This window comes from Strigops habroptila, chromosome 3 (assembly GCF_004027225.2).
Source record: "Strigops habroptila isolate Jane chromosome 3, bStrHab1.2.pri, whole genome shotgun sequence".
Taxonomy (NCBI): Eukaryota; Metazoa; Chordata; class Aves; order Psittaciformes; family Psittacidae; genus Strigops; species Strigops habroptila.
In genome coordinates, this window is record NC_044279.2 from 69,695,083 (window position 1) to 69,722,131 (window position 27,049).

At 38.2% G+C, this 27,049-nt stretch overlaps 1 protein-coding gene across 4 annotated transcripts in view; it reads left to right on the forward strand.

Moving 5' to 3' along the window:
• Positions 1–27,049, forward strand: part of BRAF (B-Raf proto-oncogene, serine/threonine kinase) — an 84,280-nt gene that overhangs the window by 42,200 nt on the left and 15,031 nt on the right. For 2 of the 4 annotated variants that reach the window (XM_030480905.2, XM_030480904.1), the window contains 13 exons: positions 994–1,142; positions 2,241–2,360; positions 10,384–10,543; positions 12,142–12,178; positions 16,365–16,501; positions 17,172–17,289; positions 17,976–18,060; positions 19,331–19,507; positions 20,931–20,977; positions 21,567–21,685; positions 22,462–22,593; positions 25,216–25,350; positions 26,214–26,367. In XM_030480905.2, coding sequence (XP_030336765.1) covers positions 994–1,142; positions 2,241–2,360; positions 10,384–10,543; positions 12,142–12,178; positions 16,365–16,501; positions 17,172–17,289; positions 17,976–18,060; positions 19,331–19,507; positions 20,931–20,977; positions 21,567–21,685; positions 22,462–22,593; positions 25,216–25,350; positions 26,214–26,367 — 1,570 coding nt within the window. Of the gene's footprint in view, positions 1–993; positions 1,143–2,240; positions 2,361–10,383; positions 10,544–12,141; positions 12,179–13,586; positions 13,707–16,364; positions 16,502–17,171; positions 17,290–17,975; positions 18,061–19,330; positions 19,508–20,930; positions 20,978–21,566; positions 21,686–22,461; positions 22,594–25,215; positions 25,351–26,213; positions 26,653–27,049 lie in introns of all 4 variants that reach the window. The other 2 variants (XM_032919837.1, XR_004389891.1) reach the window with 2 other exon arrangements.

Consider the following 27,049-nt stretch of genomic DNA (forward strand, 5'->3'; position numbering starts at 1 on the left):
GTAATAATAATCTACTATTTTTGTATTGCTGTATCTATAAAATGTATTCTGGGCCTCCCTGCTGGCTCTGCAGCAGCAATTAACTAATGAACTAACTATTCCCAGAGCAGTGCTGACATCATCAGTGATGCTAGTGCACAAATATGTTTTGACCTGATAAGGCACCAAGTAAATGGAAGCTGCTAAACAGAATCCATCTGAACTGTTACAGCTGTGTACAAAATCCTGGAAATAGTGTTTGTCACATTGACAAGAAAGACCTTTTATTTAAAGAAAAACCTGAGATTGTGTTTGCAAGCTGCTTAAACTATTTTACTCGAACAAGCTAGTTTGGCTATGGCTAGTTAGATGAAAGTGTAGTAGGCTTAACATTTTTTTGATATCCTTCTGAAATTTTCATTGCTACATGTAGTAATACAACTAGAATGTGGTTTTATACCAAGTATTGCTAAATTTGAAAATGAAACTAAATCATTTCCCCCCCTATAATATGGGGGTAATACATGTTCACCCTTTTTTGATTTTAAGCGTTTCTAAGATTCAGTAATCAAAATTACAACTATATATGTAACCATATATAGAAGCCATATATACAAGTCATGTGTATTTCCAGTCCTGTGAGTGTTGGATGGAAATGTCGTTTGGCTCCTGGAAAAATTAGAAGATGAGGTATTTCAGCAGCTTTTGTTTTTATAGATTGTATCCAGTTAAATTCTGAATGTCTCTAGCATGAAAACAGTGCAGTGTGTTGCTTCAGATTTGTTGCTGGTTTTCTTACTGCTAATGAAGCGAAGCATGAATTCTAACAAATAGTTGAAAGAAAAATTTCATGCATGAAGAGTATTTCAAAAAGGAGACAAATCTTTGATGTAAATTTGTTTTACTGTAGCGCCAGCGTAAAGAGGCTTGTAAGTGTGTTTGAGGGAGGTAAAAGCAAATAGCGTATGTTAGGCTTAAAAAGGATTCTAATTATGATTATTTTTGACAATGTAGGTACGAAAAACATTCTTCACGTTAGCGTTCTGCGACTTTTGTCGAAAGCTGCTTTTCCAGGGATTCCGGTGCCAGACGTGTGGCTACAAATTTCACCAGCGCTGTAGTACAGAAGTGCCACTGATGTGTGTTAATTATGACCAACTTGAGTAAGTAATCACAATTGGTTTTAAAAGTTGAGCTTTTTATTAAGCTTACAGTTGTCAGTGTTAAATCTGTAATTCAGGAAGTCACAGGAGGTGCCTGAAAAAATTACAGGAGTTGAACTGTTCTTGTGAGGCCGCATAATTCATGTTCTTTCTGTGCTAACTCAGACAACCAGTTCATATTTTTCTGCTGGACTATGAAATGCTTTCTTTGAAGCATGAATGGGGTGGCTGAGCACTTGACTGTATCAGACAGACTTCTCATTGTTCACAGCTGTTGTTCTTAATCAAAACTGGTTCTTTATTATGTGATGGCTAGAGCCCTGTTTAAATGTTTAGATGTGGGTTTAGACGCAGGTTTATTCTCTTAACATGAAAAAAATGTGAAGAGACACTAGTCTAATATGGTAAAATTGCAGTTGGTTTTACAGTGATTGAAAATAATCCATTAATGAGTTTGATGCCTAGGTAAGAAACATAAAAAGAGAATGTCCCAAGCAGTCATGTGTTCTTGAATTTAATTATTGATAATTTGATGTAGGTTAAGGATCTGGTGTAAACTGGCTCTGTGTTGTATTTGATTGGTTTCAGCAGAGGCTGTTAAGTCTTTTAAATAGTCTTTTGTATAAGGAATCATTTAAAATTCTAGGTTTCCCTCCAAGAGTAAATTTAAATTCTGCTTATGTTGGTATTTATACCTGTTTTCTTGAGCATCACTAGAATTTGTGCTCAGGGCTTGTGGATAACATAGTTCTATCTGTTTGACATCTGGTTTTTGGCATTGCATCAGTGCAAACAGAAGTTCATATACTCAACATGCAGGTATAAGTTGTGCATTCTTCAGGAACCAGATGTTTGCAATTTCAACTAAAAGATTAAAAATTTACTTTCCGCAAAGGTATGTTTAAGGAATGATCATTTGATCCTTTGCCAAGTAAATAATTTTATTGACAAATCTTGCAGATTCATGTGTTAGCATAGTCTTCATTTTTTAATTTAGAATTTGATCAGTGAGGGGTTTTGTTTTAATCTTTGAGTGTATTGTGAAGCTTCTGGGTTTTGCACAAGTTAGGTTGTTTTTGTTTTGTTCTTGCCTCACAGTTTGCTGTTTGTCTCCAAGTTCTTTGAACATCACCCCATACCACAGGAGGAGGCCTCCTTAGGAGAGACCACCCCAGCATCTGGATCGTACCCCTCAGCGCCCCCCTCAGATTCTGTTGGGTATGACCTTATTCCTGCTGTTTAATGACATAACATTTCAGTACTGTGTGCTTAGAAACGCTCAAAATACTTCTTTGCAACTCTCTCTCCGTTTTTGTAATCTGGCTTGTCATGTATATATAGCTATGCTTAACTTCAAAGAAGTGAATATCTTCATTCACGTGAATGATATGAATTAGTAATGAACCAAAGTTAAACGTGCATAAGTGTCTGTAGAATTGGGGTCTTACCTGTTAAACTGATTTCCTGGTCTAAACTGGAAAGATTTTGTACTTAAAATTAATACTAACTGAACTTGTATCCTCACAAATTCTTTTAGTTTGTGTTATCAAACTACAGTTTATTTGCCTTGAAGTGACATACCTCTGTTTCAGAATAAGCCACACCACTATAAGATCAGTGTGAACAGATGCCAATTCCAGGTTCTTGATACTGCTTTAGTAGCTTTTCTGCATACACGCTGTTTTACTATCCTCCAGACCAGCTGTCTTCCTCCTATTTAGATGTTGGGATATACCAATAGCATCTGCAGATCCAGGTTTTGTAAAATTAGTCTTCTAAATCTGACCACAGCCTCCATCCCCTGTATTGCCAACAAAGATTCTGGACCCTCTCTGTGAAAAGATAAGTGATCATATTGAGGTTATGTTCCCAGTAGCTAAGAGATCACTGTCACCACCCAGCACTAGATAATTGAACAGATCTTCAGGACAAAGTAACTGAAGGATGTGTATCAAAGTCAAGAAAACTGATGCAGATTTATTAAGAACACCAAATACAAAAGCCTTCAGAAAAACATTTCTATGACATGTGTGCTGCATGGAGATGAACTGAATTTGGCAGAGGCTCTGTTGGACTAGTGAGCATTGTGCCCAAACTAAAGCAGAAACACAGCTGGAAGCTACACAGGCACTTACGGACTCTTAACTAAAAGAGAAATTTCCTGGACAACCAAGACTTTTGTGAAAGATCAAATACGATGCCTCCCAGGAAGATAGATCGACAGTCCTGCAGAGGGAACCTCATTTGGTAAGTACATAGAAACATGATGTTCTTATTTGTACAATTTTATGCAGATTCAAGTAAATTTGGAAGTGCCTTTTCCAGGTAGTGGATGTTGCCTTTATATCCCATGGATTTTAGTACAGCAGTTTGTGCACAAGGCTGCTGTTGTTCTGTAAGCAGGCTCTGCCTTTCTCATGGTACAACTGAAACTGCAACCAGCCTACAACTAATCTGTGAAGAGGCTTGTTCATACCAACTGTGTTAAACACCTGTGGGTGCCAAAGGCACTATATAGCCCTGCCCTGATACTGGTGTATGCTAAATTTTCCAACTTTTCAATTGCTGCTGCCTCACATTTGTGCTTTCTTACCAGTTTGAGGATACAACAGGATAGATAATCTTAATTGATACATGCACTACTTCGGGAAGGCTTAGTTTTGTGAAGTAAAAATGGAAAGGAGAAACTGAGACCAAAGCTGGTTAAATCCTTAAGGTTTTTAACTTCACATAAAAATATTTGAACATACTTACCAGTTGAGGTTAAGGAGCTTTTCCTAAGTGTAAATGTTTGTGGTTGCAGGAGCTGTAAAAGGTTTTCAGCTTTCTCCTTTTTGCTTTTTTCCTAGCTGTACACTTCATTGTTAAACAACAACAAAAAGGCATATATTGTGCCTTCAAAATTTGGTTTATTTTGAAAATGGTTTATGGTTATCCGCTGGTGTTCATAAGTAGTATGCATGTTAGTCATGCAATTTTCCCCAGGCATCTGTGTGTGTAGCATTTCTTTCCCAGAAGCAGCTATTGTATGAATGTATAGCACTGTCTGTACCTTTCTACAGTTATCATTTTGCCTTTCTTTAATAATACTTCTCTGCTTTTTAAAGACATAATTGTGGAAATATTAATTTCTCTGAATTTTTTTAGAGTTTAAAAATATGCTGGCCTTTTCTAGAAAAATATATTTAAGCATGGTTTTGTTAAAGGATATTGCTACAATACAAGAGCCCAACTTGGGAAAAAGTCTAATGTTTGGGATTTTTGTAATTTAAGAGATTATTTTTTAATTTAAGAGAGTGTAAGGGATTGAAATTTGACAGCTGGGCAATGGGATTGAAAATATGAGGAATCTAGTGCTTTATTAACACTTATTAATTTAATTATTATTCCTTTGATTTCTCTGTTCTCCTAGCACCTTGCATGGCACAGCCCGCAGAGGAAGGGATGTTACTAATCGTTTGGTAAACCTGAGGAAAGAGAAGGCAAACATCCTTCTTCATCTTTAGCCTTGTGAAGGGATTCCAGCGGCAGGCAAAGTGCCCAAAGGAAGGAAGAGTTTGTGTTGCAAGACAAGCTCAAGAGCAAAGGCCTGTGAGATATGCTGAGAAATTGTCAAGGGATCAAATGGAGAAAGTTGGAAAGAGAAAGGGACATAAAGGAAAAGACCATTGGACATGACGCAAAAGCTGCTAAACATGCTGGAGAACTTTGTTTCGCTTTGCTCAGATGTAACATCCTAAAGCAGTCCAGTCCTGTAGCCTTTCATTCTTCCAACTGTCAGCTGTAGGCAGTCCCTCCAGATGTTACACCCCAAGAGAAGCGAGCACATATGGTCCCACTTTCACATTTCTGAACCCCTTAGAAAAGCGTGTCCAGCCTCCACATTAGGTCTTTGTCCCACTTTAGTTTTTCCAGTTTGCACTTCTTGTGCCAAACCAATCAGTTATAATCTGCACTTAACTGATAAGAATTATTGAAAGTCTAGGTCTCCCTAATAGCCATTTATAATAAAATTGAAGTGCACAAACTGTATATAATACATTGTATTCATTTCATTCATTGCACTATCATGAAGTTTCTTCCACATCTTTGCTCGTAAAATATGAGCACAGAGTTTCTGTGAACCCAGTTCCCTGGATCTTACAGATACATGACAAGGGAAGAGATTAGCTATCCGCAACATTCCAGAGCTGTCTTTTTCAACTAATGTCTATTCTCTCAGATGTTGGGCAAAACTCAGCAAACTCATGAGGATACATAACTTGTGGAGTGGGTGGTAAAGGGGTGCATGGTCAGACTTTGGATAGCACAGAGGCAGGTTGGATTCAATAGAAGCTGTGAAAGCATCTGCTTTGCTTGAGGCAGAACACTGCTGGTAAGCAGGTTGGCAACATCTTGGCTCTTTGAAAAACAACATTTCCCAACGTGCTTAATCTTCTAAATGTGAGGAAGAAAGGGGGACTGTCTGGTGCACCATTCCTGGAAGCTTGCCAGTCTCTGCCTTAGAGCAGGCTCCAGCCTGTGATTAAACACCTCTGCTTTCCTTTCTGTCTTCCAAATGTTCGCTGATCATTCTGCCTCAACTGAAGACATTTAAATGTCTAGAAAAGCTTCTGAAAAGCCAAGGAAACAAAGGCACAGTCTTACAATATCATGTTTAGTACTACAATGCCATTTAGATCCCCCGGTGTTTAGGTGAACAAAAGCTTTTTGGTTTGCTGCATAAAACGATAAGCTTTTCCCCTAAAAATTTTTGTATCCAACTTGGTACACGTTCCTGCTGAGCAGAAAAGGCTTGGTGTCAGAATCTTGTAGAAAAATCTTCTTTAGTCAGGTGGGGAAAACCTCTTATTCCCCAAAACCTTATTTACAAAAACACACAAGTGAACTGAAACCTGGTTTGGAGGACTAATGACAGCTCTGGCGGTTCTCTTCCTAGCCCCTGCTATATGAAGCTATCAGAAATTTTAAGAAAGCATTGCTAAGCTTTGATCCGGGCCCAAAGGCCAGTATAAATGCACACCATTGTGATAATCCTGGCAGTTGTTTTTCACCTAAAAGCCAACATGGATGAAAACAAGTTATCATGGTATAGAAAAATGCACTAATCTGTATGAAGCTATGACTGTTTCAGATCTGTGCCATGATGCTTTTAAGACAGACTTCACAGGATACTTCACAGGATCTTCTCTTGCCTGTAGTTACAAACTTTAACTGCTGTCCTTTTCTCCAAGTCAACATTTGATTTGGGTAATTGACTATTTCCAGGCTGTAGAGGTGGGGAAAGATAAAAAATTACTTTGTTTTCTGGCAATATCCATGGAGTACCACAGTAATTCAATTAGAACATGTTTGGCCTCCACAATTAACAGTTTACCGGCTTGGTAGAGCAGCTAAAATACTATTGTGTCCCGGATCCTTAGGAGTCCTTAGAAACTGCTTGAAAATGGAGGTGTGCTGTGTTGTGCATTAACAGCAGCAACAAAACCCAAAGCAAATAGTACTCTGGTGTAAACCAGAAAAACCCTTGGTATGCATTTTAGCTTGCAGTAGGTTTGACTTAGGTATGAGCATGCAGTCTATGAGGTGAATAGTGTGTACTACACTGAGCCCTGTGGCTGAACTGAAATTTACTTGTTCAGGCTGGGAGGAGATGCTATCCTTTTAAAAGGGAAGTGGCACATACCCTATAACTGAAGCTAGGGGGATGTGAATGTTCAGTGTATTTACCTAACTATAGCAAAATAAAAATCCAAGCAAAAATCTTGAAGCCCGAACAAACCTATTTTGAGAAAAATCTTTCCTGAATAGACCAGCTCTTAATTATTTAAAACATCCCATTGGTCAATTAAAGGAAATTGAGGAAAATCTGTATTAAAATTTTCTTTCCTATTTGTAAAGGGAACTAACTGGTATCATTGCAAATTCTGAGATCCAGGGGAGGTACTGTATATGATTTTATGAAACTGTTTGTTTATATATAATGTAGCATGTGTGGCTGCTTTCCTGGATTACCTTCCTCTTTCCCATGGACCCAGTTTCATAGAACAGTAAATCTGTGGCACGTTGGCAGTTGCTGTGATTGACAAAGACTAAAAATCTGTGTCTATGTGCGATTACTCTTGTCTCCTGACAAAACCTTTCTGTTCTGATAAAAAGGGAGGGAACAACGTGCTTATCCCAAATACATGGTCCAAAGCATGTTCTGTCATACTGCCAGGAAAGGTTATACCATATTAAATCGAGATTTGACAGCTCTTATCAGCTTGTTGCCTTGGAAGCTGAGAATTGTTTGTTAAACGAATTCCCACATCTAAGAGGCTGGAAGTAATTGTGCAAGAAGAGGTGGAATAACCTCTGTAATATGTCTGTGTATTGACCTTTGTAGAAGGTCTCATCTAGCTAGCAGTTGGCTGTTAACTGTTCACAAGGGCCATAGGAGCAACAGAAACTCAGATCCTGGTGTTAAAACTGCTGCTTCTTTAAGCCCCAGCCTGTTACAACTGTAAGCAGTTCTTTGCAGCAGTTGTGTTCTAGTCCTCTCGATTTTTAGTTTTTATTTCTGGCAGAGGCTTGTGGTAATTGCTCCTCAGCTCATGATCTCAGTAGGTCATCTTGGCCAGCAAACTGCTTTTGTGTTTCTCTTCACTAGGTACCTTTTTCAAGCAAAATTCCCACTTAGCAAAAATAGCCTACCTTTTTGTAAGTGTCCCAAGGACACCCATTAATGAAATCCTGATTGTATAGATGAAGCACACAGCTAACTGCTTATGAGGTTCCCATCTCTGGATTCTTTGGTGTCTAGAGCTCAGAGATCCTCCAAAAAAGAGAGTTCTTTGTCAGCCTGTAATTGTTTTCTAAAGATCTGAACTTCCCCCAGTTAGAATTTAATGAGTAGAAAAAGCTATTCAAATTGGTTTTAGACATGGTATGACATAGCATGCTGTCTGTGCTAGCAACGTGATGGGCATGATGACCTGTAAGCAGAAATACAGAACTATTTGTAGATTCCTTTAGCAGATGACCATTTATGACTCAAAGGAGGATGTAATTGAAACAGGATTTTTGCAATTTGGTTTTCTCTCCCTTGGCTTACTCACGATTACGGAAGATCTCATTGCTTCTATTCTCATAGTGTGGCAGAGCTCAAATGCTGTATTGCGGTCACTCCTTGTGCAATGGTCTGATGTCTATGGTTACACATTGCCCTTAGCTCCATTTTTACCGAGAACTCTCAGGAAGTTTGAGCAGGAGTTAGCTATCCCAATAATGACAGTACTGGCCTGGCTGAGGCATTTCTAGGGTTTTCTTCTGAAATCTTGCTGTGCAGCACCTGACACGTTTGCCCTAACATGAAAGTACAGTGCCTTAGAATGTCAGCCAGGTCCTGCACTTGTATCTGTGCAGTGTCCCATCTCCTTGTGGGGGTTCTAGTTGCATGATTTCCTTATTAAAAATGTTCAGGAGTTCAAAACTTCCTCATTTACAATAGAAAATTACCCGAAGACACTTGTTAGCAGTGGATGAAAACTTTAGCTTAAGTATATGTACATCAGCTGCATTTAAAAAAATGTCTCTGAAATTCTGAGCATCTTCTAAAATGCTGGGCTGTGTAAGGCCTTTTCTCAGAGATGTGCCTATTGGCAGTTTCAGCTCATTGCTTCCCAGTATCTTCCCAATATTTATATTGTCATGTAACAATAGGTAATTATTTTTTTTTCTAAAGTTAAGCAGGGATAACCCCTTTTCCTGTTCCCCACTTCCCAAACATAATTTAAGTATTTTATTGCAAGACTTACTGTGTTGTTACTTGAATTAATTTGCAAGCACTCTGTTCTGCTGTTCCCAATTGTGATACTGTTGGCCAGGAAGGAAAAGATGACAGGCACGTAGGATACGGATCGCACTGAGTTCTGGGACCAGTGCCAAACTGTGTAGACTCCTCAAAGAAAGGTAGGGCAATAGTCTTTAAGGCAGACCTGTTTCTGAAAAAATGTCAAGAGAGCCTGCTGAAAATGTTAGTTTCCCTCTTCAGAGGGGCCAAGGAGTGTTCACTTACAGGAGGCAGCACCAGGACCTGTTGCTGCTGCATGCTGCTCTGTGGCTTATTTCTGAAGCTTCTCCCTGTGGGCATAGCCTTTGTGTGCATGGTAACTAACCCATGAGTAATTGAATAGCTGGAGAATGCTACTGCTCTCTCAGGAGTTGTGTTTTCTGTCAGTTCTAAAAACCTTATCAAGTATCATGTATGTTTTAACATAAAAGTTTTCATTGCCAAAGGTGGCAAATGTTTCTGACTGATGTTTTGCCTTATATCTGTTAAATTGAATTATTAAACTTACTAGTGGCTGACCTTGACCTGAGTAAGAGATAAATGCCGATTTATTGTGGTTTAACAAAATAAGTGGATAACTACATGAGTGATATTCAGCGTTCTTACAGTGAAAAAGCAAGCACTTAAATGTTTGTCTTTTAAGTATATAATTCATGATACCATAAATTAAAGCCTTTATCTATATTTATGGCTGACAGCATTTACATTTCTTCAGAAAACTTGTCTGTATAGTCTGAATGCTTATTTTTCAAGTCAAATATATTCTGTTGCCTAACTGTTGCACTAAATAATGTTTGAAATTTTGCACCATTCAAAGTTATGGTTAAGAGGTGATCTGTTTATTTTTAATATCAGTAATTTATGTTACATTGGCTATAATATTAATCAATTATTTTAAGTGACCAGTATGTAATTTTCAGTTTTTCTTCATTGAACAATAATCTCATCCACATACAATTTGTGACATCTTCTGTCTGTAATATTGATGTGAGATGTTAAGCATTTTTAGTTTTCAATAGGTTGCCATTAACAAGAGTTAATTGCATCAAGTCTTAAGTGAGGAAACTGCAGAGTATCTTGCTTTCTGCAGTGCATGTTGGGCTACATGAATTTTTTAGATCAGGATTTATTATTACTCGTTTGGTATGGTAGAGGGTTTTTGTTTTGTTTTAACTCAGAACACTTCACAGTCATCTAATTGGGTAGTTTGTACAGCAGAGAGTTGTTGCAATTGATCATAGGGGAGTAAAGATCGTTCATTATAAATTGTTTTTATGTAGGTCTTTAGAACAGAGTTTTTTTAATGTATGTACTATTATAGTTGAAAAGGACTTACCACACCCACTATGCAGTATTTGAAGCCATTTGTAGACCTAAATCCTCTTTTTCCTTGACTTTGTTTCTCAGACCACCAATTCTCCCTAGTCCTTCTCCTTCAAAATCCATTCCAATCCCACAGCCCCTCCGACCAGCAGATGAAGACCATCGGAATCAATTTGGGCAACGCGACCGATCCTCTTCAGCTCCCAATGTTCACATCAATACAATCGAGCCAGTCAATATTGATGTAAGTATTGATAACGGTTGGATCAGGAATAGTAGATTTGATGTTTCCCTCATGAATATAGCGTGTGAAATTTACCATGTGTACACTAAGCTAATCCTTAGTGGTCTGTCAGAATTCATAGATCCCACGTAAGATATTTTTGCCATTGAGAGCTGTAAGAACCCAAATAACTCATCCTCCAGAAGCAGAAACTGTCTTTTGACAGTCCTGTCCTTTCATTCAAAGAAACATTCTGCCACAAACTGCTGCTGGATGGTTGGGATTTTTTTTTTGTCATTAGTCCCAAGGCTCATACTGCTAGCTATACCCTAGTGTTGAGAATATGAAAGCCAGTAACCACTCTTGCAAACCATTCTGTGTGTTAAGCATATTTCTTTATATGCAGGATGGGGATTTCTAGTATTTGTAATTCAGTAATATTTCTGGCATTGAAGAATATTAAATTATTGCAGTAGGCTGAGTTCAGATTTACTGAATGTTCCTTAAAATTTCAAAAGCCCAGTATATATTGTTCTGAGCATTCTTTTGGAGTGTTCAGAACTGCTACAATTAACTTGTTTTCCACATTTTTGAAATTTCTGGATGCTGAATCATAAATAGTAATAATGGTTGATATTAGGTATAAGACCAGCTAAGACCTTTCAAAATGTTGGTCACAACAACCTCTTTCTAATTTTGCCACCGTATACAGCTTGTATTTTAGCCTTAAGTCTACTCTCTAGAAAGTAGTCATTTGTCAGGTGAGCAGACTTGAAGTCTGCCTGGACACCGAGGCCCAAAATGTTTTGCATGTGAGCCGAGTGAAAAGTGAAATGCCAGTTGAGTATTAAGAATGTGGCCGCGTAGACATTTGCATATGGTATATGGCAGCGGTGCAGCTGAGAGGCACAGGACCAGCACTTTCAGCAGCAGTGCAGGTGCATAAGGGAATAAAATAATTGTGTAACCAAAAAAAAAAATAATAAAAAAGGGAAAAAAAAGCTTGATGATGAAAATGAACATAAGGAGGGAAACTGCTAGAATTTTCTCATTCTCTTTAGAAAATCTGTAGTGTAGTTTGCTTGCTCTCGGTTCGTTGGATTGCAAGTGAAAGAAACCTTTTAGTCATTTCTGAGAACAGTGTGCGCCTGGCTATGCAAATGAGGTGATTTGTTACAGGAAAAAATGAAGCAGAACAAATTTGCCTGATGCACCTCTGTGCAGGAAATTGGTGTCCCAGCTCCTGATATGACAGTTCAAATAATTTGTGCCACAAACACTAACTAGAACGCTTGGTTCGATATTTCTTTATGCGTTTTGGCCAGCTGAGTGTTTAAATCAATATTTTCATGTCAGCGTCTATTTTGGGTGCTGTACGTTTTGCTTTACTACTGAGAGATGCTGTTTTAAAGCAACTAATTTTGAAAAGTATAGGAGTTGTTATAAATAGTTCTTTGGAGTTGCTGCTATTAGTAAGCCATGGTGGGAAATAACTTTTATTTCATATATAACACATGAGGCTATGATTCTCAATTTTATCAGTCTCAGTTGATTCTGGAATGTAAATGAAAAAATAATACCTAAATTAAACACAATTTTTTTTTTATTATTATTTATAGGACTTGATTAGAGACCAAGGTTTACGAGGAGAGGGAGGTAAGTAGTGTTTAAACTAGCTACTCTGGTATATTTAATTACACAACCACTCTGTCCCTTCCCTTTGTTCTGCTTCCTTCAACAAAACACAAAGGAAAATATGATTAGGACAAAAAATGAATTTGCATTTGCTTGTCCATGAACTTAATATATGTCTGATAAAGGTTTGAGTCATTTGCCGGTCATTCTGGGAGTGGGGGAGACAGAAGGAGAAAAAGTTTTGAAGTGGTATCTAGTTTTTTAGCTTTAAAATTACTTTGTACCATCACTTCTTCGCTCTCACACAGACACACACTCATTCACTCACATGGCTGCACACAGATATGCTACAACTTCCCAACTCTGTAAGATGTTTTTATGCCTGTTGTTACCTTTCCACCCATGGAAGCAACAGGGCTTTTCATTGAAAACCATCAACGTGGTAGATGGACCTTCCATACAAACTGCTGCACCCTAAAGCAGCATGAAATACTCCCGTTCTTCTCCCCCTCTACCCCTGCTGAAGATGCTGCTTTGCTGTACTGCATGCCTGTGCTACTCTTGGAACCAGGTTGTTAGGACGTTACACTAAAGGCAGGTCTTTTTGTGTTTCCTTCAGTAACACACAGCCCTGATTCACAGTTAAGTCAGAACTACTGCCAAAAGGTTTATTTTTCTTCACGTGTTATGCACAGGCCTGTTAAGTTACTTCTCCCACTAGCTGTTAAGGTCCTGAGAGGGCTTCTTACATGCTGTATTTATTCCTATAACTATAATAATAATACAGCAATAAAGAAACAGTAAGTAGGGCTGGCATATGACAATTTTTTTCAACTCCAAATCATTAACACAATCGTCTCATACTAATTTTAACTTGCTTCAGCCATAAGTAAAGTCTGAATTACCTTAGCGCACTCTGTCATGATCTCTAAGGTTTTGTACTGTGGACTATCACTGACTTTGTTTCTCCCAGCCAAATCTGGTAGCTGGTAGGACAGCACCTACATTCTGTGTTGTGTTTGATGGAGCTGTTTTTTCTAATGCCAGCAACAGAATGCTCTTTAAAAAGAAACGTCCTTTATTCCTGCAAGCCTACTAATTTAAAGTTGCCAGGTTTAGCTATTTTTGTATGTGTCGATAGGTGTGGCACTCCACAGTTTTGCCCATTTTGTCCAGCATTTAAATGTTGTGCTATCATGTTGGTTTTAACTTTTGATCATAAACTGTCTGCTTGGCATCTGAGAACAATTGGCTATTCCCAGTCCTGTAACAGTGTTATTAGTAATTGACCTTTTTTTCCTCCCTTCAAAGTACAGAAGCAATCTATGAATAGGAGTCAAAGCATCCTAGTTATTTCCCATGACTTCTTTCATTTCTTCTATGTGTCTGTCTTTCTGTCTCTGCCTGCCCGTCTCTTTCTCTCTAACAGCCCCTTTGAACCAGCTGATGCGCTGTCTTCGGAAATACCAATCCCGGACTCCCAGTCCCCTCCTTCATTCTGTCCCCAGTGAAATAGTGTTTGATTTTGAGCCTGGCCCAGTGTTCAGAGGTAGTTGGGCTCTTCTTTCTTGTTTTCACCCAAACAAAATAAGTAAAACCACAGATGCTGTTTGTGCCTCACCCTCACACCGTGTGTATGTAAGTGTGTGAGTTTATCAAAACACCTCTCTTTTTTTGCTTGGCCTGGCTGGAATGCTTTGAATGTGCTTTTCACACATACCCACTTTCACCTTTACACGCTTGAAAATGACTATAAATGAAGTCTGACTTAAATCTTCAAAAGCAAGGAATTTCATAGTTGAGGTTTTTATGCGGACCTCAGCATAACTTTTCTAAACAGAGGTCCTTAGACTGCAGTGATTTTAAAGAGAAAGTGATGTCCTTAACTTAGAATTTCCTTGACTGTTCAGTTTAAGTCAGTTCAGTGCTTTAACAGTTTTCTGTATTTAATATTCCTTGTTTTGAAAAGCAATCTAGGAAATCAGATGTGAATTACAAACATTTCCATTGATATCTTGTTAGGTCTCAAGCTTTTAAAGTAATGTGCATGTCAGCTTTCAACAAATACTTCACTTTGAGAATGTGCTGTTGATACCACATTGGGGCCCTAGATGCTTTAGACCATGCACTTTTTATTTAGTTAGTAAATTTCCAGTGAAACAGTATTTGTTTTGCATCCTGTACCATGTAAAATAAGACTCTTCCATTTTCACGTCATTGACTCTGGAGGTAATTCAGGCCTAAAGCTGTCAATGGATCTGTTGTATTGCACAAAATCCCCCAAAACTCTGTGGGATTGCATATGCTGGAGAAACCAACTATTGAGTAACAGCATGAACTGTAAATATTTGTGTCTATACCTATAGAAATGGGTAGTTCAGTGCATGTAGTATCGTTTTCAAATGCTACCATCTTGGCTGTTTCAAAGACTTTTGTTTCAGAATATATCAAGAGCAGTTCACCTTATGAACTTGTAAAGTTCTTCCAGAAGTCTTTGTAAGAAGACAGGTGTTCCCAACAAGCAAACTGGCTACAGAATAGAATACGTTACGTACAGCTTCAAAGTCCAAGCTAATGACTTAAGTCCAACATTATCTGAAGTATTCTACTCTAATAACTTGGAAAACAGGCCATCTGGTATTATTATGAACAGATTAACTGTAATGTTCTACCATGTGCTGTAAGCGTTTTTGGTGAAGGGTGGATATTGTGCTAGTGGTATTAATGGAGTAGGACATGTTAATTACCTCTAAAGAAAACACATTCTAGTAGAGCTCTGCTATTGCAGAGAAAGTGTAACCCAGTAAATTCTTGGAAAATTGGTCATGTTCTGGGAACATCATACATTTAATTCCATATATATGTGATTTCAGGCAAATAATACAATAAATATATGACAGTATAGTGACCATAATATGAATAGGAACAGAAGTCCATCCTTCAGGTGACTGGCTTCCAGCTCCTTGTAAATGTAGTTAGGATGCCCACTATGCATCATTATTGTTGCTTTGCATATGGGACAAAGTTTATGGATGCTGCGTCCTCTTTTTGATGTGTCAGTATGCCATTATTTTGTGTTTCCACTTCTAAATGTATAGATTTTAGGTCTGAGGACAGGCAGTGATGGATAGATATATAGTCTGATAAATTAGCACACACTGAGTGACTGAACTCAAGCAACAGTCACAAAATCAGGTTTTGAACCCAAGTTGGCATTAAGAGACACTTTCTAGCTAAGAAGGGGGCTTCTGAAGGTATTTGAGGAGTACTGTCTTCTACCACTGCCCGGAACACTGATGTGAGAGAAAGCATTGGAATGTTGGAGGTCTGGTACAATGACACACATTGTTTAGCAGAGCAGCATGAATTTAATTAACAGTTGACCCTATTTTATGTCCTTCACACTGGGAGGGTCACCATAACCTTGTTATGAATAATTAGGGTGTATTTTAAAAAGCAGTGTCTAGTTGAAGTGCTCTATTTGTAAAGAGCCATTGGGGCTCTGAAACACAGCTCTGCTGGTGACATTTTTGTGCATAGATTTGTTTAGATAACATGTAGGCTACAGATGTAGTGTTCTTTTTGTATTTAATAGAATATGCTACAAATAGCTAACTAAAGTACTTGTTCTTTTTTAATCCTTTCTATGATTTACTTTCAAATAAGAGCACTCTGCTAACAGATAGCTTTAAAACAGCCAAATGGTTTTTCAGGTGGCACTTGGAGACTCAACTAGAAAACATTCAATTTTTTTTTTTTCATTTAGTCTATTTTGATTCCAAAGTACGGTATTTCAGCTATTTATTGGGTCCCTAAAAGGTTTAGCTACAAGAAATCTGAGAGGTAGCTGCTGCTAACTAAATTGCTACTACTTTTCTTCACAAAGAAACTGGTGGAATTAAAAAATACATTTTTGAGGGGTTTTTTTTTCCTCCTCTATTTAAAGAGACGTTGTCCTTCTGATAATTCATGAACAAGAGACTGGGGACTATCTGGTAAACAGGGATGTTTGATATAGACTTTTGTTTTCCTGAAATTTAATACTTGATCACTAATCTAATATTAGGAGAATATTCCTAGTATATGTTTGTTTCCTTGTAACATTTACATTGATGTTTGGAGATACTGCATCTTAAACACAGTTCTTGTACCTAGTATCAATAAGATGGCTTCTTATAGATAAAATTATCCTGTTTCTGAAATTTAGGTTCAGCTGCAGGTTTGTCTGCAACACCTCCTGCCTCTTTGCCTGGGTCACTCACCAATGTGAAAGCGTTACAGAAATCACCAGGACCCCAGCGGGAAAGGAAATCATCCTCATCCTCAGAAGACAGAAATAGAATGGTAAGGGAGAGATCAGCTATTTTCATTTGTAGTATATTCATAGTATAGAAATACTAGACAACCATGTTCCTCTCACTCTTCTTTGGTCAGAGCCTGCTGAATTATTTTGAAGATGAGTATGGTAATGATCAAGGGGCTTTAAACTGATAAATAATGGAATATTGAAACTGTGGGACTGATACATAAATAAATGGCTATCCTCTCACTCCATTGCACCCAACTGTCTTGGTGTGCTTTGTATTATAATGCCAGTTTGCCTTCAAATAGCAGCTTAACTTTTCCTACCATAATTCATGAACTTTAAAAGTTCTCTGGTAATTCTCAAATCTAACAACACATTAAATTGTCTGCATTTTATTTTGATTCACAATTTAGCATTATAATTGAGACTTTCTTCTTGAGTTTGAGTTTCTTAACATTTACTGGTCTTAACACAGCCAGAAACCTGTGACAAATATTTCATGCCAGGTAATAATTTAGTATACCTGCATGCTGAGGTTTTGTGTATGCCTGGCTTGAAAAGTTAAATGCGGTATCTGAAAAAAGAAAGTTCTTTTTAAGACTTTAGAGATATGAAATGCTTATACCAAGTCTTTAACAAAGGAGCTGTTTTCATAGATGTTAATGCCTTTGTTTTCTTCCTTCTTATTTTGTATGCCTATCTATAAAGAAAACTCTTGGTCGACGGGATTCAAGTGATGATTGGGAGATACCAGATGGACAGATCACAGTTGGGCAAAGGATAGGATCTGGATCATTTGGAACAGTCTACAAAGGAAAGTGGCATGGTATGTGGCCGTTACGGCGAACAGTTCTTCTTAGGCAAGTAACACTGTCTGCTGGAAGCTGGAAGGCAGCTTCACAGAAAAGCACCGGGGGATTCTGGTGACCACCAAGTTAAACATGATCCAGCGGTGTGCCCATGCCATAAAGAAGGCTGATGATATCCTGGGCTGCATTAGCAAAGCATAATTAGCAAAGCATCTGGAGTGCTGGGTCCAGTTCTGTCTCCTCAGTATGAGAGACATGGGCATACTGAGGAGGGAGTTCATTGAAGACCCATAAAGATGTCTTTTAAATTAATAAATAGTGTGGTATATAGATAATGTTAGAACTTCAGATTGTTCAGAAACGCAACACTTGCATGTTCTTCTGAATTAATTATTAATTATTAGGGGTCAAGATTAATTAATAATAATTATTAGGGTCAAGGTGAGATACATTTACTAGAAAGACTGAAGTATCCATCTTGATGAATAATGATTTCAAATATGTATTTAAAAAGCTTTGATTTGGCTGGAATTTCTCAGAGTAAACTAAGAATAGAGTTTATACATTTTACAGAGTATATACTTATTTTAATATGGTAGTGGTTTATTTCACAAGAACTAGAATATAGGGTATCTCATTTCTGATGCTCTATATAGCATTTTCTCAATATCAATGACACTTATTAAAACTTGCTATCTTAAAGGTGATGTTGCAGTGAAAATGTTGAATGTTACGGCACCCACACCTCAACAGTTACAGGCTTTCAAAAATGAAGTAGGAGTGCTCAGGTAAGAATGTTTTTAATGGCATAAAATAATGTGAAGATTTATGCTTCATCAATCACTGAATTTTAGATCTCCATTGAAACACATTGGTCTTATCCCTCCATGATAATAGTTCAGGCAAAAACTATAACTTGCCATTTAAAAATATTTCTTTGTATCTACTGCTAGTTCTTTCTTCCCCTGCATGTGTTTGTCTGTACCCTATGTTGTGAATATATGTATGTCCAAACACTCAAGACAGGACTGGTTTTAGCTATTGTACTATCCTCAGGGCACCGTCAAGCTTAAGCGTGAATTGTAGGCCTTCCTTTACTCTCATCCACATTTTGAAGTTCAAGGAGAGCATGACTAATTGTTTTGTGCTACACTGCTGCCCCTGTTATTCATTGTTTAATAGTTTCTGTTCAGTAGCATTGACTTCTCTTTGAGTTTTGGGGTTTTTTTTAAATGTATTTCTCAAAGTCACTTCCTATCTACTACTTTTCTCCTATCTACTACTTGTACTTTCTTAGAGGAAGTCTTTATCTTGGGTTCATTTCTTAAAAGGATCCATCAATACAATACAATAGAATGTTTATTGGGGAAGACCATCAGTATCCAAGTACAGTCTTGAGCAGTCGCAAGCATATTTCAGTTCAAGAAATAAAATAGAAAGGAAGCTTTTGCCTCTGGAAAACTGATTTGCTGAGCTAAGCGCATGTGCTGGAGGAGCATCCCCAATAAGCTACATGGTGAACAGGAGATGGTCACCTTTTTTCCCCCAGGAAATGTTAGTTCTGAAAAAAATCTAAGCACATAGTTTGGAAGTAGAGGCTTTCTGGGGTGTGTTGGTAAAAGGGTTGTCCTTCCTGGAAGCCTCTGAGACTGGAATTCCATTTTGAATGTCCTCCTTATGGGAAGCAACATCTGGACTGGAGTTACACAAAAGCAGACCTGCCTGCAGACCTGGCTGCAAACTGCTGCTGTCCCATGGGCGGACCTAGTGGTAACAGCCTCTTCTGAGCAGTCCAGTGCTGGGTTGCTTGCAAAAGCAGCGCTTACCCCAGAATAGCTATCCTGTGTCATTATTAGAAAGGCTAACTGCTGGAATAATTCGTTAAACTGCATCTAGCAACAGGTTATCCTGTTATCTTAGTAAAGTTGAGATTGACCCAACTATTTCTGTTTGGAAATATATATTTAGACAGTGATAGATCTGCCTGACTTTTTCCTGATTACCTGGTCCGTCTGATTTCCTCCTGACCTTTTTTTTGTTTTTTCGCTATTTCAACAGGAAAACACGACATGTGAATATCCTGCTTTTCATGGGTTATTCAACAAAACCCCAGTTGGCTATAGTTACACAATGGTGTGAGGGGTCCAGCTTATATCACCATCTACACATCATTGAGACCAAATTTGAAATGATCAAACTAATTGATATTGCACGACAGACTGCACAAGGCATGGAGTAAGTATTGTATTACTTGTTTGCGAATGAGTGTTGGGGCAATGTTTACTTACTCCCCTCACACTCTGACTGATGTTGGCAAATAAGGCCAACTATCTACTCACTTGGCCAAGCCCAGGGTCCTGCCTTGATGATCAGAGTGTTTGGTGAAGTGTTTATTATTTTGATAAGTAAAATGGACTGTGTTCTGGTTTTTTGGAACATAGGGAATTACAAATCGTCAAGGAAATAGAGTCTTAAATAGTAGAATAAAGATAATTCTAGTTCAGTTAACCTTTCAATCTTTTGAGCAAAAATTAGTTTTCCAGGCTTTATGATCTTCACAGTGCAGATAGTCTTACGGTAGGAGGTAAAACATAGTTTAAGAAAAAACGCCCTGTGAACAAAAGGATGTAATCCTATAAGATATCACAGAAGGCAGACAGCCCTGATAGCAAAAAGAATCAATTCTTTCTTTCCTCTTTTGGAGTATTGTAGCTCTGCAGATAATAGATTTCAGCATTTGAAGAAAACATACGTATTTTGTTCTAAGCACTGTAAGTAATCATTACTCCCATAAGAGGGCAAATGAGTTGAGTTAGAATGTACAAAACTAGCTCAATATTGTGTGCCGAAACCAGAAAACTGATGTAAGACCGGACAAATTGCCCTCCATCTGGAAAACCACTATGATGATTGCAGTTCATCAGGCAATTTATCTACTAAGTGTTCTGTTACATTTTCAATCAAGAGGTGGGGAGGTGTTTGCAGCAACCAGCCTCAGTCTTCTGTTAGCCTGCACATCTGCCCAGGCTCCCTCTGTAGGTAGTGGAGATGCAGAAGCTGTTTTGTGAGCGTGGTTCAAAGCAAAGGCATAAATGGGGGCTTTTCCAGCAGGTTTGTGCTAATCTCATTAACTAAACGCAAAGTCATGGGAGACTAGTTGCCTAATTTAGGCTGTATCTACGCTGTGGGGCAAGTACTCTTCTCTGTGTTCCCTGCAATTTATTTATCCAGTCTGCAATCAAGGGACCTTTTTTCCCAGTCCCATGCGAAGAGGCAGACAGCATACTTGAGCACACACTGAGACTGGGAAGCACATTTAGCTCCCACAATTTAGAAACACCTGACATAAAGCTGTGTCTTGCCAGTCACTGTTAAGGCTTGGGGGCAGAACCTGCAACACCGAATGGCATGTCAAAAACTGCTGAAGTTCTTTTATTCTGAATATTGAGTTAGAACTGAAAAGCAGAAGTTGATAGCTTCAGGTTTGAGCTAGAAAGCTAAGCTTTAGTTTATAGACTTTTACTGCTGTTTTGCCACCTTAATAAATATGTTCAGTCTGAATATCTACAGAATTTGTGTTTCAGTAATACAGTGGATTTTGAGGTTTTGATTAGTGAAATATCATTTAATCCATCTAATCTATGATGTTCCTTTTCAGTTATTTGCATGCCAAGTCAATCATCCACAGAGACCTCAAGAGTAATAGTATCCTTTCCCAGAGACGTGATCATGAAACATGACAGCATTCCCGGTTTTTTGGGGGTTGGGTTTTTTGTTTTGGTTTGCTTTGCTTTTTTCCACCAGAAATGACCTTACTGATGTAAAATGCTGCTCGTGTGTGAACATTTGCTGAGTTGAAATTAGGCTGAGAAGGGGTAATATCACTAGTAGCAAAGTATGGAATACTTACTATGTCTGTTGACGTGATTGCCATAACATAGCGAGTTTTGTTGTGGTATCACAAAGATTTTTGTATCATTTGTTTCTACATGTAATGAAAGATTACTCCAGTTCACTCATGGGATGTTTTTAGCTTTTCTTGTATATGGCATTTCAAGAAAGCCACCTGCGCCATGGTTGTTTCAGCACTGGCCCAGTTGTTACTGCTGTAACCCTTAAGTAGCATAATTCACCATGCTGACTGTGTAGAACCTATATTACATGAAAACCTTCTTTAATTATGATGGATAGTTAAAACTGTTATGTCTAATGTTGCACATTTGTAGCTGTTTATTGTTCCTGTAGAATAGGACCAGTACCACTTGTTTGTTTTCCCTGAACATTTCCCCCTTAGATATATTTCTTCATGAAGACCTCACAGTAAAAATAGGTGATTTTGGTCTAGCTACAGTGAAATCACGATGGAGCGGATCCCATCAGTTTGAACAGTTGTCTGGATCTATTCTATGGATGGTAAGCAAGGGGGAAGTGGTGAGTTTGTTTTGGCAAATTTAGTTGCCTTTGGCAAAAATTTCTAGGACTACCCCTCCAGCACACTGACATACACAAGCTGTCTTAAGATGGAAGAGACAAGCAGTGATATGAATTACTAAATGAATGCTTTTAGTTCTTCTTTAAGCATGTGTTTTCCAGTAGTCAGCAAAAAAACTTTAGCGTTTTCATTCCTCATTTTGAGGTTTAAACTGAAAATAAAATGATGGTTGAGGAAAAAGGGTATGATTAATCCAGGGTTGAAGAGGTGAGAAAAGCCATAGAAAAAGTCCCACAAAGGAGCAGAGGGACTAGCTCAGCCAAAAGGAAGGTGCTCTTTAAGTTTTAAGGATTCAAACATAGTTACTCTCAAGAGATTGTTCAACTTGCTTAAGTTTTAAGAAGTGTAATTGCAACCTCCTATGCAAGTCTGCTTTTTCCTTTTCTCCCCAAAAAAATCTGAAGACTCTGTTAGTGAGCATTATTTTCAGTGTTGTTATAATTCTAGTTTCAAAATAGCTTCTCAGCCCAGACAAGGTAATTTTGTTCTCTCATAGAGGAATAGAGGAATTGCCAAGCTAAAATGAACCAGTGGATTTTGAGATTCATATTAACATCCACTCTGTATTAGGACCCACTAACATCTGAAGGCAAGAGTGGACCATTATATTCTGGACAAGTCCATGTTTTGTTTTTGGTATGTGAGGTGCAGTCCAACCTGGTGAAATAAAAACTAATTCTTTCCTTTTCTGGTACAGGCACCAGAAGTTATTAGGATGCAAGATAAAAACCCATATAGCTTTCAGTCGGACGTGTATGCGTTTGGGATTGTTCTTTATGAATTGATGACTGGACAGTTACCATACTCAAACATCAACAACAGGGACCAGGTAAGGGAAGGGATTGACTTCAGTCACTTGTGGCCTGAAACAGAGAGATTCAGCTTTGTGAAGTACACATTCTGATGGTTTGTGTGTTTGATTTGTGTTTCTCTTTCTGATAGTTCCTATTTGATTTGTGTTTCTGATGTTATGAGATGACATTTCTAAGTTTTCTAGATGTGCCTCAGCCACCTAGCATCAATTCATTTCACTGGAGGTATTTTTTTGTTCTTTTTTACTTCAAGTGTAGATTTTCAGCTTCTGAGCTGGTTGCCAGGATACTTATTAGGGAGAGAGCAGGTTACTTAATAGTAATCCAGTTTAGAATAGTTATGCAGAGGCAAAATGATCCTCCATATGTTGAGTTATTCCTCTCCCCCCCCCTTGCATTGAATTGAGTTCAGCAACAGGATTGACAAAATGGAACAGCAATCATCTTGCTGAAATTTTTATATTCATTTCAATCGTGAGGAGTGCATGCACCATCTAATTGAATTCCAGGATACCAGCATTTCTCAAATCCTGCCTGATGGAGTTTGCAGAGTGTGTGAATTCTGTAAGAAGATTACTTAATTGTGAACAAATATTCCTTAAGTCTAACAATACCATACGCCTGTAATGTATCTCCACAGGATAGGCACATTTGTGAAGGCATATCTGATTCATTATTTCTCTGCCTAATCTGAAAATAGTATCTGTGCATCAAGATCTTTGGTGTAAACTATTCCATGTCTGGGTGGTGATATATTTCTGTTGTTTCTGTGTCCACGTCTCTTGTTTTTTCACTGTCGGTACTTGAGAATTGCAACCATAGCAACGTTCATCCGTGAATGCCATTTTATAAGGCTGCTTCCATATCTGTCAGAACACTTCCAATTCATCAAATTTGAAGTGATTCCTTTTTTTTTTTTTTTTTTATTTTTTTTATTTGGGTGTTTGCCTTTTGGAAGATGGGAAATGTCCAGATTCCTGGCCAGATGGGTATAATCTTCTAAAAGCACTATTAGGACTTTTGGTTTTACCTTTTGAGATTTGAAAGCTGAACCCAGTGATGTGGATGCTAACAATTGAGTACTGAAGGAAGTTCTAAACTGCAAGTGAAGCCAACATATAAAGTGTGATCTAATGCCTTGAGTTTTATCACAGCCAGTTGATTGTCTGAGAAGGTGGAAATATTGCTCACTCTCTGTTGATGCATCTACATCAGCTACTGTGGCACAACTGAGATTCTGTGTGAGCAAAGCATCACGAGGATGCTTTGTTTCTCTCACCTTAAGAGATTTTTCTAGGCAGACTAGCACTGTTCTTGTAGTGATACTTTCTTTTCCCTAGTTAGAATAAAAGTTTAAACCCTGTATTATTGGTAAAGAGCGTGCTGGAAGTGTAGATAATGAATTTTTAATAATTTCAACATAAGTAGTGTAATTCTTTCGAGAAGAGTAACTTCTAGATGGTAAGTCTCATTGCAGCAGAGGTAAGGGATAGGGTAGACAAGTCTTTACTATGAAATGTTGCTCTGGCACATGGGGATTTCTAAAGAAACCATATGGGAGTTTTAAACTCCTTCTTGATGCCAGCACAGATGCGACTGAATCAGAAAGTTGAAAAGGGACCAGGATTGTGTTAGTACAAATAAAATGTATAGCTTGCTTGAGGTGTGGGGGTTTTCTGTTGGTTTTGCCAGTGTCAAGATACAAAATAGTTGCACTGCAATAAATGTAAGGTATGATACACCTGCTGGGTCTGTCTGAGTGTTCAGAAAAGGTAGTGATTATCTGCTGCAGCATGAATGGATCTTTGATTAGCTGGTTTGAAAGGAGTTTTTAGTGTCAGCGCAACTGCAGTACTCACCACACTGCATTTGGCCTTGGCTTGACATGATGATGTTTGATGGTATTTTTTTATATATCCAAGAGAACAGTAACCATATTTATGCTTTGCTTTCCTGCTTTCTATTAGTTTACTTTGTGCTATGCTTAACTTTTATCCTTAGGTGAAATATAAGCCTTCCAAGTTAAAGGAGTTACTGTAAAAATACAAAGCCTGTCTGTCTCCTCTTCTACAGAGGAGAGACAGTTTCTCTTTTGTGGTTTTTTGGGGGGGCTGGGGAAGGTGGTCAGATGTCAAGAATAAGCTTTTGTGGTGGAAAAGTAGATGACGGAATTTATTCTCAAAAGGTAAGGGTTCTTAATATTTGAAGTCTGTGTGTTTCTTAAAATACCTTTCCGTGTGAACTTGCTGTTGACTTATAAAACAGAATATTTATTTTTAGGCATTCTGTTCCTGCCACAGAGTTGCTTATTCTTGTTTTTGTAACAGTTTTTGACACTGAAGAACCGCTCCTTAGATGGTTATTGCTATAAATGATAACCATTTACTAGTGTTCAGGTTTCACAGAAATCTCTCCCTGGAGGAGGAGGAGGAAAAATCTAATTTTTTTTGTCTGTACTGAGTACGTTTAGCAAGCATTACTCCAAGAAACTTGGCAATTTCAGCACCAGATAATGTTTCCTGGGAGCAGAAAACTTGCTGCTGGGACCAAAATGGTGTAGCAAAATGTTAATCTTTTGTTACTGTTTGTTTTATGGACTCATCTTCTTCCCCTTGTATCTTTTCTCCCCTTAAATAAAGATAATTTTTATGGTGGGACGAGGATACCTATCTCCAGACCTCAGCAAAGTACGGAGCAACTGTCCAAAAGCTATGAAGAGACTAATGGCAGAATGCTTAAAAAAGAAAAGAGATGAGAGACCCCTTTTTCCACAGGTGAGAAATGTACCTCTTTAGTTCTCCGTAGACTTTGCAACTCAAATATTAAAACTAAAGATCAGTTATGAACTCACTGGCCAATTCAAAATTTCATTGATTAGTGATGTAGCCTAACGTCATAAAAATACTGGTTCAGTACCTGCTTGGTGCTGTTTAATTAGAAATGCTTCTTTTCAATTCAAAAAGCAAGTATTAAAATGACCTGTATAGTTGGAAAAGCATTTATGTGTCAGAGAAAGTTTCAACAGGGAGCATTCAAATTAATAATCACCATTAGACACACAATTTGGAACTCGTGTATGTTCTTGGAAGTCTTTATACCACCCTCTTTGCTCTCCCCTAAGCTTTATGAAGGCAAGCTGGTAGTTTTGTCACAAAACTTGCTTTATGGTGCCTGCTGAGGAAGGTTTGGGTTCTACAAGCTTGGGGGGGACCCGATTTTTTTATTCTTAGTATAACCAAAGCTTTTTCAAAAAATAAGGAGCTCCACCTGCTGGCTTTATGGTGAATGGTATTAAGCAAACTGCTGCCAAAGCGGTATTTGCAGCGATGGGAGGTATAGGTACTAGTGCATGAACAGGGAGGCAAAATAAAAGGCAACTATATTCATTGTGCTTACAGAGGGAAATCGGTATGCCCTTTAAATAGGTAAAATGAGACAGTTTTTTCCCAAAATGTCTTTTTCAGCTTTTTCAGGATACAAACATCAGAGCACAACGCAGTGATCTATTTTTTAACATTTCTGTTTAAATTTGTGGATAAATATTTTTCTGTAGTTAATTGATGTTCTGCCTTTGGTTTTAAGAGAGTGTTACAGCTTTGGACAATGGATTTGATCGCTTATTTTCTACATGTTTTAGATTCTCGCCTCCATTGAGCTTCTGGCCCGGTCATTGCCAAAAATTCACCGCAGTGCATCTGAGCCCTCGTTAAACCGGGCTGGCTTCCAGACGGAGGATTTTAGTCTATATGCTTGTGCTTCTCCAAAAACGCCCATCCAAGCAGGGGGATACGGTGGGTTTCCAGTGCACTGAAAAGAAATGTGAAAGCATGTGCCTGTGTGTCTGTGTGCTGGTGTGTTCCTGTGAGTGCAACAGGTGTACGTTCTCGGTTCCTACCAGCTATGTTTTTAAGGTTTACTAAGGGAATGAAGACTCACTTCCTAACACTGGGCATTGAATGTCCTGAGCACAAAGTCCATGTTGGTAACGAATGCCCTAGGAGCAGCTGGCACAAGAAGAATTATAAGATAAGAGAAATGGGAAAAGTCACTTCAGAACTACCAAAAGTCCTCTTAAGGTCATTGGGTGTCAGTTTTGCTTGCCTGTGTCGGTTTTGCCCAGTTTGTTGATTGGAATTAGAGTGTATTTGATTTTAATCTACTCAAGCTATGATGGTTTGGGGTTTTTTACTTCACTTGAGGTCATTATATTTGAGCAATAGGCTTTAGATTCCTCCATTAGTAATGCTGTGTGAGAAGCAGCTGGAAAAATGAACTTACCTTCAAGCCTGAGCACAGTTGAAACTTCCTGTGGTCAGCAGAGGTGAGCAGATACAACACACAATCCAGAGAAAGACTTTAGTGACATGTGACTCTTATTTTGAAAGTTGAAGTTTAGAATAGTGCAGTTTAGAGAACGTCTCTTCCTGCAGAGGAGTGGTGGATGGGTTTTTTAACGTTTAATTTTGCCTGAAT